The following is a 22,497-nucleotide window of genomic DNA, read 5'->3' on the forward strand; positions in this document are numbered from 1 at the left end:
GACAGATACCTGTGTTGTGGGTCATATGTCTGTTCAGCATTTTTCTATATCATCTAGCAGACATTCCAGTATATTCAATAACTGGGGTTGAAAATAATGAAAGGTATCTATAAAATAATATTTGTGTAGCTAGTATGCAAATAGGAGATCATGAAGTCAAATGTTTCCATTGTTCTGTTTACCAAGAACCCCATCTTTTTTCTGCAACCATGTTTAGTTAAGTAGCGACATCTTGTGGGTAGATGTGGAAATGCAAGGACCTTCCATTGTCTGACTTTTTTTCTTTCTTTCAACTTTGGTCTCTTAAATTTACTGTTTAGATACTCTTCAACATATTCATAATTCCTTTTCATGTAAATATTTTTAGGGGACATACTGTAATGTCCAAGATCAGAAAATAACCTATTTTAAATGTAGGCTTTTTAGGATTGGGAAGATAGAGTGAAACACCTATCTGCCTTCTTAAGAGCAGAAAGGGCTTATCATAAGCCTAGGCTTGTAAATATAAAATCACATCAAAGGGATGAAAATCTTTTCTTGTATTCAAAGTTTTTTTCCTCTTCTCTTATTTGCTTTCATAACATCTTTGAAATTTGGAGCACTTGTATTGTTATCCCCAGATTATACCTAGAAAAATAGTTAGCTAAATCCTTTTAATTGTAACCCTTTGTAAAACAAACAAACCTAAAAGTTCCTATTTTCTTTATGAAAGGTGATATCATTTACTGTTTCTTACCTTGAGTAAGGTAGACTGCACTTATTCACACTTCTGTATTGTGTGTTAACTAGATATACTGTGAGTTGAAGTTTACCTCTGAAGTATCTATTAAGAAATATCTCACCAAACTGTATTGTAAGGGACACTTTTAATCTACTTAATAGAACAAACTTTTGAAAGAACTTCAACACGTTATTCACATATAAATGTGACTGCTGCTAAATACTAATGAATTTTCTCTATTCATTAAAGCAAGCCCTCAGAGAAGGAACAGTTTATTAGAAATAATAAAACCATATGTCATTAAAATGTTTTATACTTCATATTGGCCTTATCTTAAATTGGAATTTGTGGGGCACTACTAAGGGAGGAATTTACTGAACCTGACTTTTTTTTCTGCTAAATGTGGAGTGGGGGCCATGGGAGGATTAGTTGATGTCTGTATTCAAGCATTCTATGATTTTTTAATTATATTAGTTTATATAAGAGAAAGTACATGAGAAAATGACTATAATTTTCTGAATAAAATGTGGTAGGAAGAAAGTGCTGCCAGTGTGGTTAATCATAGACTTGTTCAATGTTAAAGCTGGATTTTACCTTAAAAATCCTGAAGCCCAAACCCCTCATTTTCTAGGTGAAGACCAGTGAATTTAATTAACTCGGCCAAAGTCATCCCACTAGCCACTGGGAGCAAGACGGGGGGGGGGGGTTGGAACCTTGATATATTCTCGGAGTTTGCTGGGTCCTTGCAACTGCCGATAATTCCATGGCTTGGCACAGAGCAGGCTGGGCATTGCAGGGCTGTGACAGTGCACTCTGGATTGTGTGTAGCTGTGGTTGCATTTCTTTAGCCACAACTCCATTTAAAATGCAGGCTCTGGTTTCATTTAACAACCTTTTTGACCCATGAGTATAGTTGAAGGTATTGTTTCACGCATCTGCTTTAGTCCCTGGAAGAGAGTCAGGAGTTACTTGGGGACCCCTTATGGAAAATCCAATTATATTATCAAGCATCAAATCTTGTTTCTTTTTTAAGGCATTCTAAAGGGTTTTTTTTTGGTAGCACATAAAAGAATATGATACTTTAATGAGACAAAATATCAACAACTCATTTTTATTAGCATTTAATTCACAATAAAATGCAAAGTAAAAATTAAAGGCATTTGGGTAATGAAGGAACAAATTATAACTTTCAGAATGAGAAATTGTTCATTCTTGCTCTCCTGGCCCTCTCTTTTAGTCCTCCCTTTAAGTTTAGGCATTTGAAATGCTTTCCTATAGCTGTAAAATAATGCGTTACATCTGGCCTTGTTCTTGGAAAACTCTTATTTCCAGGTTTCTCACTAGTGCATCTAATCATCTGTTGCCTTATTGAGGAAGAAAAAGCCATTAGGTTCATCAAAGGCTTCAGCTTTACATGTAAATTAGGTTTTGTAAAGGAGTATATGGAAATTAATGTTTGATCTTCTAAGAGTTAATATTTTCTAATACATGACATTGATGCAATAGCCCAAACCTATAGAGAGAAAAAAATCTGAGCAAGGCAGTTTTACTGCATTACCCATTGAGTACCTAATGAGGGAAGATTTGGATTGCAGTTTACTTAGCTGAATAATAAGAAATGAAGTCAGATTTTAAGCTCCCCTTTAGATCAGTATGTAGACCACATGAGAGCCATATGAAAACATTTTCTCCATTACAATATTGTTTACATGTTTAAGAAATTAACTGTAAAATTTTTAAAAGGCTGTTAAGTCCTTTACTTTAACTGATATTTAATGGTTAGTCAGTCAAGGAATCCTGCTCTTCTGGGTGACTTTCTGCATAAGCTCAGTTCTGAAACATAAAATTTCCAAGAGTAGTGGCCTGGATTGTTGCATTAGCAGCAGCTAGCTAGCATGTCTACGAGGAGCTTACCAAGTGGATGGCATGCGTTGAGTCAGCAATAATCGTGCCACAGGTTGAGAGCAGACCCAGAGTGCCGCCTTAATGAACAGGAATGGTTTGTCTTTCTGGAGCTTGGCAGCTCAATTATATTAGTATATCAATAGTGTTTGGGTTTTATACAACTTGATTGCCAGAGCTTCAGAGTAGTTAGCATAGATATGCAGGCCTCGGACAATGGACATAGCTTATAATCTTTTGTATAAATATCATTTGTCTGTACCTGTTCAAAATAGACAGCAATCACATCCTATCACTGCTTTTAAAATCTTCTGATCCTAACAATCATTACTTGGAACTTATTCCTTTTCCAGAGAGAAATGGTTTTCAGTAGATTCAGAATGAGCTGCAGCTTCAGTCTCTACAATGAGAATTGTTCAATTTTTCATCCCCCCCAAACACACATACACATATACAAACGTTTTAAAGTGTGCTCCCATAACGAGGCACACATTTTTCTGATGATGCATTTTGCTTATCTATACTTTTTTTTTTAAATCAGGAAGAGCTTTTTTTTGGGAGCAGGAAGACTTGGTGTATAATCAGTGATACAAAAAAAAGGGAGGAAAAGAGCATTAATAAATTACAGAATACACAGAACAGAACAAAAAGTCAAGAGGAGACTCCGATGACATAATTTTGTTACTAACTTAAATTTATTATTTTTACAAAACAAGCTATATGTAAGAGAAGTTCACAGTTTTATGTACTATCCTCTTTGTTCTTTATGATGATTGTTTAATTCTTAATGAAGGGGAGAGGGGCAAAGGATAAGATCCTAGATGTTAGAAATGGTATGTGTGAGGCAATATAGTACTACATTTGAAAGAGCAATATATTTAGAGTGAGGCTTCAGGTTCAAATCCCACTTGCTGTGTATGTTTGGGGCCTCAGTTTACTACTCTGTAAAGTGAGGAGGCCAGATGATATGATCCAGGCCTCTTTAAGCCCTTAACTCTAAGGCCCCCCCACAGCTTGAAGTGCATGATCCTATGAACCTACATACAGTCATCCCTTCCATATTAAGACTTTCCCCATTGTTTTTTCGATATATAGCAGGTCAGCAGACAAAATTAAATGGGAATTTTGGGAGAGTTCTGTGTCATCCAGCAGATGACACAGAAAAGGTTTAGAAACTCAGAAACGCATAAAGTATATGTATAATATTGTATAATATCAACTGTTTTATCTTTTAATACCATAATGATTCAGACTTCTCTGGTATGAAGGGATGGCCAAAAAATTTATGCAGATTTTCCAGATTATGGGGCACAGCGCCCCAGCTCCTGTGATGTAGAATGGATAACTGTATTTATAATTCTGTCTTTGGTGACACATCTACAGCCATGTCAAAGAGATGCAGATGGACTATAATAAATGACATTCAATTGATAATAGCCCAACTCTATGTTTATATAAAATTGGAGAACTTCAGAGCTTGGTAAGTAGTTCTCCTCAGATTGAGGCTTTGAAGATAGATTATGCTAGCCTCATTCCCTCTCCTTTCATTGGAAGGGACTGAGGTTGGAGGGGAGGGAGAGATCCCTGTATCTGTCACATCAATAAGGTCACTACTATCTCATGTAGCGCCTGCCAGTACTCACCAACATATCATAGAATAATCATCATAGAATTTTGAAAGTTTGAAGAGACCTCAGTAGCCATCTACTAATCCAACCCGTAGCTAGAAGGAATGTCTTTAAAATGGTTATCTCCCTTGACTCTTCTTAAATTTGCCTCCAAAGAGGAGGATACTATCCCCTCCTGAGGCAACCTCTTGTTGAATTGATCACTGTAGAAATCCAGGCCCTTCCCATTCACTATGTCCCTCCACTGGTATATGCCAATGAAGCAGATTCCTTGATGACTTTGGGAGATATGAGAGCTAGTAGTGGCTAAGATTCTTTTCTTGGAACTCGTACCTGCTGCCAGAATTCCACAGTGTCAGAAGTGTGTGGATGTGACAGGGGTGGTCTTTGATGTAATCCCTGATGTAGCTTAGGCCATAGGAGCTTATTTGTAGGTTGCTTTGAGCAGCAGAATTAAGATCAAGTTACTTACAGAGTTTCCATTGCTAAAACATATTTTGAGAAACACATTCCTGTTGCTCCATACATACATGCCAGGCACCCTCAGTTCACACTGTGTTTTGGAATGAAGCCAGCGTGCCTCTCTTTCCAAGTCCAACAATGACTCAGTTGAGTTAGGTGTATGATAACTCTGGTTTTCTTTACTTCCCTTTTTTGACAAATGGCTAAAAATTGTGTCCCAGAGATTTCCATCTTTTGATTTTTTTCCATATCCTTTTTTTTAAGGGATAAAATGAGGGAGGGAAGGATGGGTTGTGTTGAATGAGGAATTCATTCACTACTTTTAGTACTTTTTTTTTCCTAGGCAAAAGTGACTTGCCCAGGGTCACGCAGCTAGTAAGTATTAAGTGTTTGGTCTGATATCGGTTTTGAACTCAGATCCTCCTGATTTCAGGGCCAGTGCTCTATCAACTCTGCCACCTAGCTGCCGCCATTCACCACTTTTGATTAGAAAAGTATCACATTTTTCAAAGTGTACTTAAGCTTGAGTTAGGATGGTTGGTTACACACACACACACACACACACACACACACACACACACACACACACACACCACACTCTATTCCATGGAAGTTTTCCTGTCTTAACCATCTTAATTAATGAAAAGTGGATTTTTTTTCTGATTGATGCATTTGAAAATGGTAACTGAACACTTGCATTCTGTTTGAGATGACTGTACTCAGGACTACAGGGAAAGGGAATATTAGTAAGATATGGTCCCTACCTTTAAGGAACTCACAGTTTAATAGGGAAGATAAGAGACGTAATCAAATAGCTCTAATTCAAGGTAGACTATTGTGAGTGGCAAAGAAAGAGAACAAAGAAAATGCCAGGAGGGTTAGAGGAGAGAGTGATTACTTCTGACTAGAGGGAATCAGGGAATGATTTATGGCTGAGATGACATTTGAGTGGAGCTGAGCCTTGAAGGATGAGTAGGATTGCAATAGTCTGAGATGGGAGCAGGGAACATTATGAACAAAGCCTCAGAAGTGGCAGAGAAGTTAGCTCTGGGATCAGAGAGTTAAAAACCTGGAATTTTAGACCTGGAAAAAACTTTATTATTATTTAGCCCACCTTTCCCCAATGTTACAGGTGCAGAAATTGAGTCCCAGAAAATTAGAGTGACACAGATAGAAGCAGTCCTAGAAGCAAGCCAGGTCACCTTCCTCTCAGCCCAATATTCTTTCTTCTGCAACAATCTATCTCAGTTTGGTTAGAATAGAGAGGAAAAAAGTAGGAGGAAAATGATGGAAATATAGGGTGTCCCAAAAGTCTTAACTCATTTTAAGCTATTAAAGCTGTTTTGGGGGCACCCTGTATTAGTCTGGATTGAGACGTGTCTCCACAATAAATACTCTTTTTTTTTTTTTTTGGCTAGGCAGTGGGGTTAAGTGACTTGCCCAGGGTCACACAGCTAGTGAGTATCATGTTTCTGAGGCCAAATTTGAGCTCAGGTCCTCCTGACTTAAGGGCCAGTGTTCTATCCACTGCGCCATCTAGCTGCTCCACACAATAAATACTCTTCATGTGAGCAGTGAAAGATACTTTGCTACTTGAAAAAAACTACCACAAGCATATATTATTTTCATATCAATTTGGTTCTTTTGTCCATGTTTATCCTGAAACTTCTTTATAGAAATCATGTTCCCACAAATATTAGCATACTTGCCTATCATTCTGATTTTTAGTGGATGAGTAGAAATCAGTTTGATGTGATTATCCTTGGCAAATAAGAAAGAAAATCTGGCTCTTTCCACATGTTCTCCCTTCCTCTCTTTGTTATCTAGGACTCCTTTCTTGGATTTTGTTTGAAGCAAGCCTGCAGGAAGAAAAAGCTGTTTTTTGTTATTTTGTTATTTTTTTAAACATTTTTTATTGATATCTTTATTTTTGCATCACCTTCATTTCCCTGGATGTCCCTCTACTCACCCCTCCCAGAAAGACCTATATAATAAAGAATAAAAAGAGTGAGGACTGTACTTGTAATCTCATTGATATAGGAGCTCCTGGATGAGGAAGCTCCCTCCACAAACATAGGTCAGTCCTTTCTCTGCAACCTATGCTCTGGACTCTAGAAAGTTGCTTGGAGCAGAGATGTCAAACATGTGGCCAGTTATGCCAGCAACACTCCCAGAGTTGACCCAAACCAGTTTAAAATTTAATTAGAAAATATTTAACAAAGCTAATAAAAATACATTAAAACATAGTGATGTCAATATATGGAGAATCATACACTTTTTTTTTTTTACCACTTCTTCACTGGGAAATGGCTTTTGGTCTTAGATATTAATATCACATACCTCTATAGGTCTTGGACATGAGACCCTTACCAGAGATGCTTGATACAAAGATTTATTTTCCCCAATTAGCCTCTTCTTTTAAAATTTTAGTTGCACTGAATTTATTTGTACAGAACCTTTTTAATTTCAGTTTATCTTTTATTATTTCCTTTATCTCTTTTTTGGTTGTAAATTCTTCTCCTGGCCAGAGCTGTAAAAGATATCTGATCTGCTTTTTTTTTCTAATTTTTTTATGGTGTGACCTTTAATATTCAGTGCTATACTAGTCAAACTACCAAGAGGATACTTTATAGAGTTATATAAAATAATAAAATTAATTTGGAGGAACAAAAGCTCTAGAAGCTCAAGGGAAATATTGAGATAAAGTAGGAATGAAAGGAGGCTAGCACTTCCACACTCATATTATACATAAATCAGTAATCTTCAAAATTGTTTGCTATTAAAAATAGAAAATAGATGAGTGGAACAGACTCCTCAAAAGAGCAAGAATCAGAAACAATTGAACTAAAAAACCCAGAGTATGTAGATTACTTGGTGAAAAAAACCCTATTTGATAAAAATTGCTGGAAAAATGGGAAAGCAGGTTGGCAGAAATCAGATTTAGAACAACATCTTACACCAATATGCCACAATAAGCTGAAAATGTGCCCATAATAAGAATATCCATTTTGTAAGAATAGCAGCTAACTCTCAGTTTTATGAGACATAATTCCCACTCCTCTCTTTTTCTACTGTGAAAAGATTGCTGTATTCCCAAGTGCCTTTACCAAGTCACCACCATTATGTTATAGGGCAATAATAATAATATGAGAAGGGACCCATGCTATCAGGTAGCTTAAAATAAAACTGGGATATTTCCCTCTGTACCCTAAAAACAAGCAACCCCTACCCCCCAAAAAACTAAGTCTAAAGTATCTGGCTATTATGATCAGTGATAGAATTTGTTAGTTTGGCCATATTTGCAGAGGCCGTCAGGTTCTAATAAAATTGCCATATTTCGGTAATTAAAGCTTAAAGTTATGGAAAAAAAAACATAGCACTATATATTATAAACGCTTGTCAAATGAATATATAATTCCAGTTAGAATCTTTTATAAGATTTTTTATAATATGCTAAAATTCTCCTAAATTTGTTGTTATCCCCATTTTTCTACAGCCTAATTTAAATAGCAACTTTTTCATAAACTTCAAAATCAATATTTATTTTTCTGTTGAAATCCTACCCAGTCTTTATTTTACTGCATTTTTATTTTCAGTTCCAAATTCTCTCCCTCCCTCCACCTCATCTACCCATGGAGAAGGCACGAAGTACATACAAAACATATTGCAAGGGGAAAGAAGCAATAAAAATAAAAGTGAAAAAAATATGCTTTGGTCATGAGTCCTTTGGAATTGTCTTGGATCATTGTATTAATCAGAGTAGCTAAGCCTTTTACATCTGGTCATCCTTACAATATTGCTGTTACTATGTACAATGTTCTCTTAATTCTGCTCGCTTCATTTTGCATCAGTTCGCGTAATTTGTCCTAGTTTTTTCCTGAACCCATTCCACTCATCATTTCTTACAGCACAATAGTGCTCCATCACAATCACATGCCACAGTTTGTTCAGCCATTCCTCAATTGATGGGTGTCCCTTCAATTTCCAATCTTTGCTGCCTCAAAAACCTGCTATAAATTAAAATCAGATTTCTTACAATTAATAACAATAGCATCTATGATGGATTTATTCCTTTGCTTACAAAATTGTTTTTATTTTTAATTTTTATGGTCTTTTTTTCACATCGTTGTCACTTCCCACTGACTCCCCCTTTCTTATCCCATAGAGCCCATCCTTATAATAAATAGTCTTATTAAAAAAAACCCCAAACAAATCAACACATTAGCCATGTCTGAAAAATGTATGTTTTATTGTGTAGCTCTACTCTGCTTTTCTGTTGAAAGGCAGAAATGCTTCCTCATTGGCCTTCTGAAGTTGTGATTGGTCACTGCATTGACCAAAGTTTTCAAGTCTTTCAGGGTAGTTTTTCCCCTGCATCATTGCTAGCATTGTGTTGATTGTTTTTTAGGTTCTGTTCATCTCTGCATCAGTTTGTATAGATCTCAGTTTTCTCTGAATTCTTAACATTTGTTGGATCTGATAGCACAATAATATGCCATACACAAGCCAGTTTTTACAGACATTTCCCAATGGATAGACATCACCTTTTTCCCCCCTAGTTCTTTGCAACTATAAAAATGTCTTCCTATAAATATTTTTTTTAAAAGAATTGCCTGGGGTTCTGAGAGGTTAAATTACTTGCCTAGGACTTAAATCTGGGTCTTTCAGACTCCAGTGCTAGTTTTTTATCCATTATGGCACATATATAACAAATAGGTCAGACTATAGAAAAAAGTCTAATACATTAAAAAATACTTATAGCCAGACTTTTTTGTGCCGATCTACTTAGGTAGAGGAAGTGCCTTATATCATCAAGACCTCTCTTATTGATGAAATTACTGATCAAAGGGTATGCGTAGTTGCCTTTTTTGTGTAACTGAAATGATGGTATTATTGGTCAAAGGGTACGCGAAGTTGCCTTTTTTGTGTAACTGAAAATTGTATACAATTAAATTAATAACAATTTCCCCCTCCTCCAATGAAAGCTACCTGCCCATCATTTTCAGAACAGAATAGAATTTGATACTTTGATCTATCTTTTTTATTGGCTTTAGTGGTCCCTTCAGCAATGGTGATCACAGCCCCATGACACCTTAGGAGACAGTCTTCATGAGTTGCCATTGTCCCCTCCCACTATCTGAAAGAAAAAAAAAATCATATCCTAGTGGTTGGTCTTCTGATAATGGGCCTCTTTGAACTTATTCCTTGTTTTTCAGGTGACAAGATATACACGGTATCCCAAAGGTCTTGGTGAAGTTTTGTGCCTGCACCAAGACTTTTGGGACACCCATTAAAGTCCGTTGTCAGGTCCTTTATGCAATGCCTTTTGTTTTAACTTGGTAGGACTTACCAGAGCTTGTGCTCTATGGGCATAACCTTCAAAGACCTATGCCAGTGTCTGACACGTGGTAAGAGCTTAATAAATTCTGGTTGGTTGAATTGATTAACTGGTCAGGCACTGTTACAGATGGGTTTTGTGCTTTTCTATGTGGGCCTGGTATTTGTGAAACATTTTCTTGTATACATTACTGTTCTTATTTAAGAAGCTCCTTTAAAAATGAATTATGCCCCATATTTTCAGGAGTCTCAAAATACATTTTTATGTTTTCAGCTCTTGGAAATCATGTATTGATGTTTGTGTGTATAAATAAAATAACCCGTACATTCATCAGGAAGGGGCTAACAATGGTTCATTCTGTGCATTCCTTGTATGTGGTCTAAAGGGCAACCTAATTAGCTGAGAATGGAACCAATATTGCACCTAAACAAGGGGAGTGTGTTTCATTTTTCAGATGTTTGAGTGTAAAGATTAGGTACCCTGGAAGTTAGTGAAATTTGGGTTGAACAACATTCAAAAATACAGTCCTCACATATACAGAAACTTTTTTCTGAATCAATTTCATAAATTGCCAGGAAAAGGATGCACTAGCAGATAGTACTCAGAAATCAGCACTTAATATGGCAGTAATGGTTATTGCCGTCATTCTTTACATCTTTAAAAATAATTAAGCATTACTGTATGCATATTATAAAGTTCCCCTATCGCCATTAAAAGGATATTTGAGGTTCTGATGTAATTTGCTAAATTACATTATACAGTAGTTAAGGTTTTTATGTAGTAGAGTAGTAAAATGTGCAGTAGTTAAGCACACTTACCATATAATGCATTGCACAAAGTTACACGTTCCAGCTGCTCTCTGCTTTGTTCCAATGTCATGATTGCTTTGCAGGCTGACGTTCCTCAGGGAGTGATTCGCGTACAAGCGCCCCATCTTTCGAAAGTTTCCATGGCAATACAGCTCACTGAAGAACTGAAAGCCAGTGATGTTCTCGCCAGGTTTCTCAGCCAAGAAAGGTACGGGCCCGTGTCGATATTAATTATTCTGTAGTGTTTCTGGATTTCTGTGGGCTTCCTCTTTCAGAATGGGGTGGGAGCTACAGGAGTGGGGTGAGGGGAGGAGCTTCAAACTACTTTGTTCAGAGAACAGAAAGGAGTTCTGATAAAGAGGTGTTCTCCTTCCTCACCTCTGCCTCGTGGCTGTGCTGGCCTTATTCAAGACCCAGCTAAAATCCTACATCTGCAGAGGGTTTTTCCTAGTGTCCCCCCCCCCCCCAACAAAAAGAAAACCCTGTATAAACACACACACACACACACACACACACACACACACACACACACACAGAGCCTAGTGCCTTCTCAAAGATTACCTCCGATTCACCCTGTACATATCTTGTCTGTACATTACTTGTTTGCTTGTCATGTTTTGGCCTCTCTTTGTATCCTAGGGCTCAGTACAATGTCTGCCACAGAGAAAACACTTCCTAAGTACTGGTTGCCTTGACCTGTTGCTTGTAGCCTGAGCAGTGGGGCTGATTGGAATGAGTTTAAATTTGAATTTGATAAAATTTGTTTTTTAGCTTGGCAGTGTTTCAAGTGGGTGGTTGAAATTTTCTTCACAGCTCCTGCATTGTCCTGGAATAGTAGTAGGCTATTTATCTCGTTGGCATGGTGGAGAGATTGTTGGACTTGGAGTCAGGAAGACCTGAGTTCAACTCTGGCTTCAGACACTTACTAGCTTGTGACTTTGGGCAAGTCACATAACCTCTGTCTGCCTCATTTTCCTCATCTATAAAATGGGCATAATAACAGCACCATCTTCCTAGGGTTGTTGTAAGGATGACAGGGATAATATTGTAAAACACTTTACAAACTTTAAGGTGCTATGTAAATGCCATCAATTACTACCACCACCACCACCACCACCATTCCTCCTCCTCCTCCTCCTCCTACTGCTTCAGAATGTTGACAAAATATTAAGGTGGTACTATATGTAAAGCATTTTTGCAAACTTTAAGGTGTTATATAAGTGCTGTCTTATTTTTATCATTACTACTACTACCACTTCAGAATAGATTGATAAAATATTTAAAGCACTGTATAAATGCTAATTATCATTATTACTGTTTTGCCAGCTGAGTTAGGAAATTACTGTTGAGAAGTATAGTATTTCAGTTCTTTCTGTGTTGGTAGATAGTCTTCATATGTAGTTGTGGTCCTTCGCCTAACCTCCTCATGCCTTCCTCTCCCCTACCCCCAACAACAACAACAAGAATCTTTGCAGAACTTAGCTTTGGTTGGGCTTTGAATGGTAGATATACAGTCTATCACTGGACCCCATACTCAAAGAATATTCAGTATAGTAGGATCTGGCAGAGTTTGCTTCTCTCCTTGCATATCTTTCAAGGACTCATGGTCACTTCTTGCTCCAAGATTAGGCACCAGTAGAATATTAGTAGACTGTTCCTATATCAAGCAATAAGTATTTATTAAACTCTTGGCTATATGCTAGGCTTTGGGGGACTATGAAGAGAAAAGGAAAGCAAATCATCAAGGAAGAAACAAGATGTGTATAAATAAGTGCATGCAGAATTTATACAAAATTAAGTACAAAGTAATTTTGAGAGAGAAGGCACTATGAACTAGAAGGATCAGAAAAGGCTTCGTGGAGAAAGTGCTGGAGTCAGATCTTGAAGGAAATGAGGGATTGTAAAAGGTGGAGGTGGGGAGATAATGCATTCTAGGCATGGGGAATAGCCAGTGAAAACACATGGCTATAGAAAATTAAATCCTAATGGTCTGTAAACGGTGCCCTAATTTTGAACATGCTCTTTCCGTTAAAACAATAACAAAGGGTTTGTTGCTCTGTCCCTTTGGGCATTCCATTAAACTCTGCATATCTTCTTGGAACTTATTCTGCCTTTTAGAAGTAGACACATTTTGATTTGGTAGGTTTCCAAAAATAGATTGCTTTCCAGCCTTTTACCTATTGACTGCCTCTGTTAGTCAAGGACATATTTCGTAACATCTATTTTGCACGGTCACCAATCAAATGTGTTCATTTTAATTTTTAAAGTATTAGTTAAATAATAACTTTTTGCTTTAAGGTTCAGAAAAGGACTTCCTTACAACTCCATGAAATAGATAGTACAAGTCTTTTTATACCCTTTTTTTAGATGAGGAAACAAGCTGAAGCTTGTGCAGGTACAGACGCTTAGTATGAGAGCAGCGATTCTGTGGTCTTCTTACTTCTAGACTAAGCATTTTTACTACGTGGTGTGAACTCAGTGAACCTGAGCTAAAGTAAGATCTTGCCTACTGTATGTATTAAGTTTAGATTTTTCATGCTGGTGTTCAGAATCTTTTACTACTGGGCCCATTGGTCCACCTAGTACAGTGACTTAACTAGCTGTATGACCCTGAGCAAGTCATTTAACCGCTATCTGCCTCAGTTTCCTCAACTGTAAAATGGGGATAATAACAACACCAACCTCCCAGGGTTGTTGTGAGAATCAAATGAGATTACATTTGTAAAGTACTTAGCACTGTACCTGACACACAGTAGGTTCTTAATAAATGTTTCTCTGCCCCCCCCCCCCACCCCAAACCCTTGCCTCACCTTTATAGCTTTGGACCTTACTTTAGTCCTTCAAAGGATATGGGTATTCTTTCTATTGGTGCTGATAGCAACCTATGTCTTGTTAGCCTGTGCAACCCTTATCCATGTCCTTCATAAATTCTCCTGATAGCATCTACTCAACATGCTAAAAGCTTTTCTCTAGTTCTTTTGACATTCTCTCAGTATCAATGAAGGTAGATAGATAAATATGTGCATACATAAATATATATATAGAAATAGAATCAGATAAATAGATGGATAGATAGATAGGCAATCAGATAAGGTACTTATTAAGGACTTAGTATGTGCCAAGCACTGTGCTAAGCACTTGGGCTACAAATATGAGGAGCAGGAAGGGGGAGCAGACATCCTATGGCATGGTGAAGTGGTGTGGAAGTCTGGTTTCAGGCAAAGCAAGGTGAAAGCTCACACTTGTCAGAGCCCAGAGTGGTTCTAAGTGTGGAGTCCCAGGTTTCTGTGGGGAAGAGGTAGGTACAGTGGCCGGAGAAGAGTTGAAGTACTGTAGAGGTAGCTGGGAAAGAGTGTGTAGGCCTTGCTGTGGGCAAGATAAAATGACAATTCACCTGTCGGAGCCCAGGGTGGTTCCAAAGATTCCAGTCCAAAGGTTTGGCTTAGCCACCCCTTGTTCTTATTCTCATCTTATCTCTCTTTAATTGACTTCTTGTTTCCAATGGATCCAATCCATTTCCACTCTCTGCATGTACTTTGCTGCCTGAGAAAACAGGGAACTTAAAATGGTATGTCCTTAGGCTCTATTTTGTGGCCTTGTACAAATCACTTAAAATTCATTGAGCCTCAGTTTCTTCATCTGAAAAATAGGGATGGTATAGATGCTATCTATATCACAGAGCTGTGAAGATCAGATGAGGAGGGTACTACAGGAAGGATGGGGGTTGAGTCCTTGGAACTGAGAGTGATGGCAAAAAAAAAAAAAAGACTTCCAAAAGATGAGCTAAGATCATACACACAGAGAGATTTGTGAACTGTAAGAATGCTATGCAATGCCAGGAATTATTATTTCCATGTTATTTCTCCAACTGAAAATGGTCATTGGGAACAGTCTCATTCTAATCATTCATTTTTTTTCCCTTCTGCCTTAAGTGTTGTTGTCCTGCCACATTTACCTTGTACTTTATTATTTTGCATTTCATTACACCAATGAGACTGGCTTTCCTGTGTGCCTTGTGAAATTAATCTCTCTAATTTAAAGTCACATCTTATATGTGATTGTGCAGGCTGTTTTCAGGTTGCTTCATGGATTCACCGTGTCTGACAAAGTAGACTACAAATTCCTGAAAGCAGGAATAGGGATTAGTCTTTGCCTTTTTATTTTATTTATTTTTTTTTTTTGGTATCATTCAATAAAATGCTTTCCCCTTAGGAAGAGCTAACATTGATAAAGACTTTTTGACTGAATTCGTCAAACGCATGTTACCCACTTAAGGTATTCTGTAAACTGTGTTATGGCCTGAGGATGCTAAAACAATAACAAAAAGAACTTCCTGCCCTCAAGGAGTTTATATTCGGTAAGAAGGATACAAGTTGTACACATTTGATACATACAAAGCCTATGCCAAGTCAGTAATATATATTAAGTGTTTTAGATGGATTGTTCATTTGTTCAGTTGTTTTTTTTCAATAGTGTTCAACTCTTTGTTACCGTATTTGGGGTTTTCTTGGCAAAGGTACTGGAGTGTTTTGCTATTTCCTTCTCCAGCTCATTTTACAGATGAGGAAATTGAGGCAAACAGGTTAAGTGACTTGCCCAGGCACCCAGCTAGGAATTGTCAGAGGCCAGATTAGAACTCAGGAAGATGAGTCTTCCTGATTCTAGGCCCAGCGCTCTATTCATTGTATCACCTACCTGCATGAGATGAGTAGTAAGCATATTACTATCCCCATTTTACAGATGAGGAAAGACAGACCAACCCAGAGGGGTTAAATGACTTGCCATATAGTCATGCAATTATTAAATACCAGAGCTAGGGCCCCTTTATGGTAAACATACTATATCAGAGGCTATGATGTTATCATATGTATGATATGTATGTACGATACTGTACTATATGTATGTATGATACTATATATATATATATATACATATATATATATATATATATATATACATACACACACACATATGTATAAGAATAATCATATGTATGGTAACCATGTATCACCTCATTGGACCCTATCTTCTGGATGACTTCTACATCTCAATCCCATTACCAAACTATACTTCCAAAGCAAATGCTTGCTGGAAAAGCAATGAGCACTTACATTGTGCTAATAGAGGATCATGAAATCATAGATTTAGAGCCAGAAGACCCCTTGGAGGCCATCTATCCCAACTCTCATTTTACAGAAGAAGAAATTGCTAAAGTGATTCCCTAGTAAAACTTGGGTCTAAGTGTGTCTCCTCACCTACTTGGCGAGCTCCAGATGGTCCCTTATTACCTCCAAGATCCAGTGTCAGCTTGTCTGTTTGGCATTTCATAACTTTACTGCTTTCTACCTGTCCTGCATTCTTATAACTTACTTCCCTCTACCCATCATGCCTTTCAGCTTCACTGGCTTCACTTGTTCTTTCTCGCACACTTAGCCCTTCATCTCTTGACTCCATTCCTTTGCGGGCTGTTTCCCAGTACTGGAATGTTCCCTTCTCGCTTCTGCATCTTCACTACCCAGACTTCTTTCAAAATGAACCTCAGTTCCCATCTTGGGCAAGAGGCCTTTCCTGGTCTCTTCTTACCCCTCCACCAGCCCCGCATATTCTCCTGGTCCCCTTTCCCTCTGAAATTATCTTCCATCTACCTTCCTTAGATCATCCACCCTATCCTTCCATCAGTCCATCTTATGTGTACGTAGTTATTTACGTGCTATCTTCTACATTACAATGGGAGCTCCTCAGTTGAAGGCAGCTTCGAATTTTATCTTTCTTTGTATCCTGAGGCTCAATACTTAGTGATTAAGAAGTGATTGTTGATTGATTTGGTTCAGAGGTTTAAGGACTTACAGGTGACTTGCCCACGTTCAGACAGGTGATAAAGGTGAACTAGGGGAGGGACTTAAGCTTGAGAATTCTGACTCTAGAGCAAGCACACTATCTATGGTACCGTGTTGCCTCTCATTTTTTTTTTTTAGCTATTGCTTTAGTACACCAAGTGGAACCCAAAGGTCTTGGGGGAGTAAAAAAAAACACCTTAAAAATAAACAACTTCATGGAAATCTTGGTTCCATAAATGTAACTGCCTCCTTTTAAAATATTCCAAAGATTGAATATATGTTTATAATGAATGTATGTCTCTCCAATTGAATTTTAAGTTCCTTAGGGTAAAGACTAGGTCTTATACATTTTGGTATTCCTCTTAGGACATAACCACAATGCTATGCTTGGTAAATATTTATTGAATGAATGAAAGGAATGTGAAAAATAGAGTAGAAGTATTTCTTTTTAACAGCTATTTGAGTGTCTCTTTGGTGCCTGGATACCATACATTATTGGAGATTAGTGTGTTATTTTCTTTGAAATCTTGTGTCTTTAGATATTTCGATATCAGAAACCATGAATTTTTATATTAATAATTTTATTGGTAATTGATGTGTTGGGCATTTTCTTTGAAATTTTATGTCTTAACATAGTGATTTATTATTTTACTCTGATATGCATGAGTAGCTGAGTTAATATTAATTTACAGGTGACATCTTTTTACTGATTCTGCACATTTAGCAGATGGGAAGAATAGAAATGTGCAGATAATTACAGTGTGTCTAAGCTGTGAATTTTCCATACAGCCCAGCATCCCCTTAGCACATTAAAAGAATATGATTGCAAGCTGTTTGATGGTGTGACTAATCAGTTTGTTTTCTCTCCAACAGCGGAGTTGTCCAGACGCTCAAGAAAGGGGAAGTTTTTTTGTATGAAATAGGAGGAAATATTGGTAAGAACAGGCTTTTCTACTTTCCTTATATGAGCTGACATTTCTAATCTTTATTATTAATATCTGTGGAGCAAAATGGGTCAAGCATATAAAATAATATTTTAGATGCTGCTAAGTTATGGTTTTCTATATGATCTACTTACTCATCACTTTTTAAGAAGGAATCCTGGATGGCCAAACCTCTCTTCGCAGACTGTCTGAGACACTTCCGCATAAACTCTCCTCCTGAGTTTAACTTCAAATTCAGGCAAATGCCCTGCAACAGGGAGAGACTCCCATATTCAATAATGATGCAGATTTTCCAAACCCTACCTCCTTTACACTTGATGACAGCTTACCTGTAGGAATGAGGTACTTAGTGCCAAAAAAGCATTTTTAATGTTATAATTGTTTCTTTTTTTTTAAGAAAGAAAACCAGAGATGTTTCTGACTCTAGTTTTTGTTGTTGTTTGCCTAATATTTTATACACATTGGGAACTTAGGACATTCCTTATGGAGAAGAGAAATATCATAAATGGATTTAAAAAATCTTTTGTAATGGTTCATGGACATTTAAAAGAATTTCAGTAAAAATGATCATTTTTTTAATCCTTTAAAAGGAATAGCTTAACTTTGATTTTTATTAAGAATTTGAAAGTGATTAGTGAAAATGGCTTAAAAATTAAAGAAAAGAATTTTTTAATTTTAAAAGAATGATTTTGAAACAACCTACAGACCACTGGATTAGGAATCAGGAGACTTGAAGTCAAGTCTCATGTCTACTGCTGACTTGCTATTTGATCATGGGGAAGTCATTTAACTTCTCTGGGCTTTAGTTTCCTCACTTGTAAAAGGAAGAGATGGGTGGTCTCTATGTCACCTTTCACTATAAAAATCTATGATTTTACGAATCTATTCAAAATGAAAACTTAATTTAGATGAGCTTGTTTGGATCCTTAAAGAAAAGGATGTTGCCTGTAAATGAAGCAGGATCTCATTCTTAAAACTTCAAGAACATTTGAAATTTAAAGTTAAAACCTTTCCCATTCTCTTTTTGCAAAAATTAACCATAAAATGTATAAATTCTTCCTTCTTTAAGTAAACTTTTAAGTTTCTCATCTTTGCTCTTGGGAGTTAAGAATGACATGTGGCATGTCCTATGAAAGGGAAGCTTCTGATGGACATTAGAAGAAAGTATTATTGGAACTAAGATAGTTTCAGAATTGTTGACTCTGAACTTTGAAAGGATCTCTTGAGCCTCTTTATTTAAAATATCTCAAGCCCTACTTCTTTAGTTTTTAAAAAAATGCTAGTTATCTATGGATATTCTATATTAATGATTCCTTTATGGATATAGGTATATATATTAATTTATTTATTTACAATTCTGCAATACTGTCCTTGGTAATAATTTTGGGGGATGAAGAAAATGGAGGATAGGAAGCTGGTTTTTCTTTTTTAAGTACAAGTCTTCTATATTAAAATGTGAAACTGTCTTATACCATGGAAAGGGCATTGGCTCTAGAGTCAGGACCTGGTTTGAAATTCCTCCTCTGCCACTTATTACCCATGTGACATTGGGCAAGTGACTTAACCTCTGGCATCTCATTCCTCTTCCATAAAGAAAGGATTGGATTAGATGGCCTGTGAGGTACCTTCTAGTTCAAGATCAATGAACCTAAGTTTAAAAATAACATTGACGTTTCCACCACTGTAAATTGGTGACATATGTGTCTTTAATAGGAGAACGCTGCCTTGACGATGATACGTACATGAAGGACTTACATCAACTCAACCCAAATGCCGAGTGGGTTATAAAGTCCAAGCCTGCGTAGAAGACTTACACACTGCAGACAATTATATGGACTGACTTGATGACAATTGTTGGATTGAAGAAAATGAAAGAAATAGTGGGATTCTTTTGTTATTCTAATATGCCCTGATATTAATGAGTGACACTTTGAAGCCTTATTAAAAAAAAAAAATCTCCCTTGACTTTGTTCCCATTTGGCACAGCCTAAAGAATATTTTCCTTCTTTTTAATATGACTTGTGCTCCTGCCAGAATAATGGATTTTTTTATTATTAGGAAACAAAAGCCCCTTGAGTGAGATACAGAGGAAATTAATTGGTTTATGGCCTGTGTTATGTTCTCCGTGTAACATGTGCTAGTTAGTGGAGGTGATTGGATTTAATATTATAGGAAAATGTATGTGTATGAATTCCCACACCCCTTTTTGATCATGTATACTCGGTACATTTTTTAAACCCATGAAATGAGGAATACATTGTTAAGAAAAGGGTTTTTTTCCCTTTTTTTTTCTGATGATAATACATTCCATGTGTGACTAGTTATTAAGTAGTACATCTCTTAGAACCAGCTGACTTGAGTAGCACATCTTGGAATGTTAGAATGCTAATGTTCACATTAGTGAGACATTTTTTTTAACAATTATTTGCTATTCCTGCCGTATCACATGAAGTGATTCAGGAATTTTTTTACACATACTTGACACGTGAACAGAACTCTATCCACTGTCAAGAAAATGGGACTGTCAGAAACTGCCAATTATCACTGAGCTGTCGAATACTGATGTTTGAGAATAAATAAAATATATCCACGGAGAGAAATGGGATTATGGATAACAAGAGAGTGAAAGCCAAACCACTTAGAATGTTCTGTATTCCTTTAAATGGAATTTAAAAAGTGGTAGCTGGTACTCCACATTGTCATAGCAGAATTAGAAATGTATATGAGGTCATGTAATGCAGTAATGGTTGGAGAATGCATTCTATGCAGAGAGGGATTGCAGAGTCATAAAAGTCTGCTGGTTAGCATAATTCTGGTTGGTAGGACCCAGTGCACATGAGGAGGCTGATATTCGTGGCCTTATTTTAAAAATAATCAGAATAAATTTATTGTATGCAGTGGAAAATACCATTCACAGGAATTTTATTGCACAAACCATATTGTGGCTAGAGATCTTGGGATTGTACTGTAAATAAGAAGGAGCAAATGGAAGAAAAATGTTAAATATTTTATGAGTTTTGAGTGTAGCAAATAAAAGGCAATGTAAATGAGTAACTCAACAAACTGCGTTTATGACACTTTTTGGTAGGACTTAGGAAAATTTATCCATTTTATCAGGAACCCTTGATGTCATTTTAATTAAGAGGAAAGTGTTGTTAATAAGAAGAGTTGTGAATTTTCAGCATATAATTACAAAAGCATCCTGTGGATATGATCACTTAAGTAACTACGGTGATTTCGTGCCATTTCTCTTTTTTATTATTTAAACAAGATCTTTTATAATTAAATGCATTTTTCTTAATCTATCTTCTCTCTTGAATTATTTCTTCTAATTGTATGAATGTGTGAGTCATGCTCAACCAAAAAGGCTATAATTGTTGATTTTTTTTAGTTCCAAATGATTTCCACTCTTCATTGGCTATTATGTAACTTTCCAAGTGGAAAGACATGTGGGAGCCATAAAATTGTTTTCTTTCTTGTTTTCTCCTCTTGTTGACTTTCCTCCTTTAACAGATTTCAATGGGGATTTTGCCTTATGCCTGATTTTCACAACATATATTAATGAAATGTATGCCAAATAATGCTTTACCATTCTTTCCATCATTATCAGCTTATCATGAAAACAATCTAACATGAGGAAATAAGCAAGGTTCACAGGGAATATTTTTATAAAGAACCAGATGTCTGAACTTTGTCAACAAAGGAAGCACATAGATGCTGATGAAAATCAATCAGAGGAGTGGAATTTTCCTGCCGTTCTTGTCAGCTCTTTCCCCTATCACCCTATCCAGTACCCACCCTGGAAAGTGCACCAGATTTTGGGGATGAAAAGAGAAGGTGGCTAAAGTTTGAGACTTAGTCCATAATTCTGAAGTCTCCAATTGGAGCATCGGGATGGCATCCATCTCCCTTTATCTGGGCAAAACTTTGCTTCTCTCCAAAAGGACAAACAAACAAAAAGCTATCTTTCCCTTAAGTGTTTTCTAAAAAAACAAATAACGATAACCTTCTTTGATGGCACATTTCATTGTCCTTTGGTGTAAGCTTTGAAGATAGAATTTTTTGATGTTAAAATAATGTTGCATCATATCTTCCTGGCCCCAAAAGTTCCTTATTGTCTTTTTTGTTTGAATTTTAACTACATGAGTTGGATGTCTTGCTTGTTTGTTTTTTGTAAGACAGCACAAAAGAGAAACCAAATGTGTTGGGGTTGAGAGTCATACGGAACACCTCTAACAGGGGGACTGTTCTAGGGTAGAAGGCAGAAGAGCTAGGTTTTTAAAAGGTAGAAAGAGGTCTGTTTTTATTATATATACTTTATCTTTGCTGAGTGAGGTCCATATAATTTGATACTATTAAAAACTGTTGCTGCAATTATTATAGAAAATTCCCTGCAAATTCCCCTTGGGAAAAGCAGGTAAAAGTCATAGGATTTTTCATATTTGTCCTTTCTTTTCTTCAGTTGGATCATTTCTCTCCTTCATGAATGTTTCTTAAATACTTATCAGTAGGTGGCAGTATTGCCCAGATATTCTTTTGTTTCTGAACTCTACAAACTATGGAAAGCTGATGGATTACGATCTAATACACCCAGACTTTAGATATTCTGAAGTTGATATTACAGTGAATTTTCTAAAATAATCCTCTGTAATAAACATCATCATTATCTGTTAAAATACTAAGGTGTCAGGGTTAGAAAGAATTGGATCATATGGGTCTCCTTTTATCCTGCTGGGAGCTTACCTTCTAAAATGATTCCTTCCCTTTCCTCTTTTCCTTCCCCCTTCTTTTCTTTCATGTATTTATTTGTTAACTTATTAAAAGCAAATATATTTATTCATGTATTTTCATATACA

General features: G+C 36.6%; 1 protein-coding gene across 4 annotated transcripts in view; it reads left to right on the forward strand.

The window, feature by feature from the left end:
• The window catches only part of ARHGAP18 (Rho GTPase activating protein 18), a 238,025-nt gene extending 217,079 nt beyond the window's left edge, over positions 1-20,946 (forward strand). For all 4 annotated transcript variants that reach the window (XM_020987030.2, XM_078155149.1, XM_020987027.2 and 1 more), the window contains exons 13-15: positions 10,944-11,068; positions 17,571-17,632; positions 19,355-20,946. In XM_020987030.2, the coding sequence (XP_020842689.1) occupies positions 10,944-11,068; positions 17,571-17,632; positions 19,355-19,446 (279 nt within the window). In that variant the 3' untranslated portion in view covers positions 19,447-20,946. The remainder of the gene's footprint in view (positions 1-10,943; positions 11,069-17,570; positions 17,633-19,354) is intronic.
• Positions 20,947-22,497: the final 1,551 nt, after the last annotated feature.

The sequence above is a fragment of the Phascolarctos cinereus genome, unplaced genomic scaffold, assembly GCF_003287225.1.
Source record: "Phascolarctos cinereus isolate Bilbo 61053 unplaced genomic scaffold, phaCin_HiC Scaffold_5;HRSCAF=322, whole genome shotgun sequence".
Lineage (NCBI taxonomy): Eukaryota > Metazoa > Chordata > Mammalia > Diprotodontia > Phascolarctidae > Phascolarctos > Phascolarctos cinereus.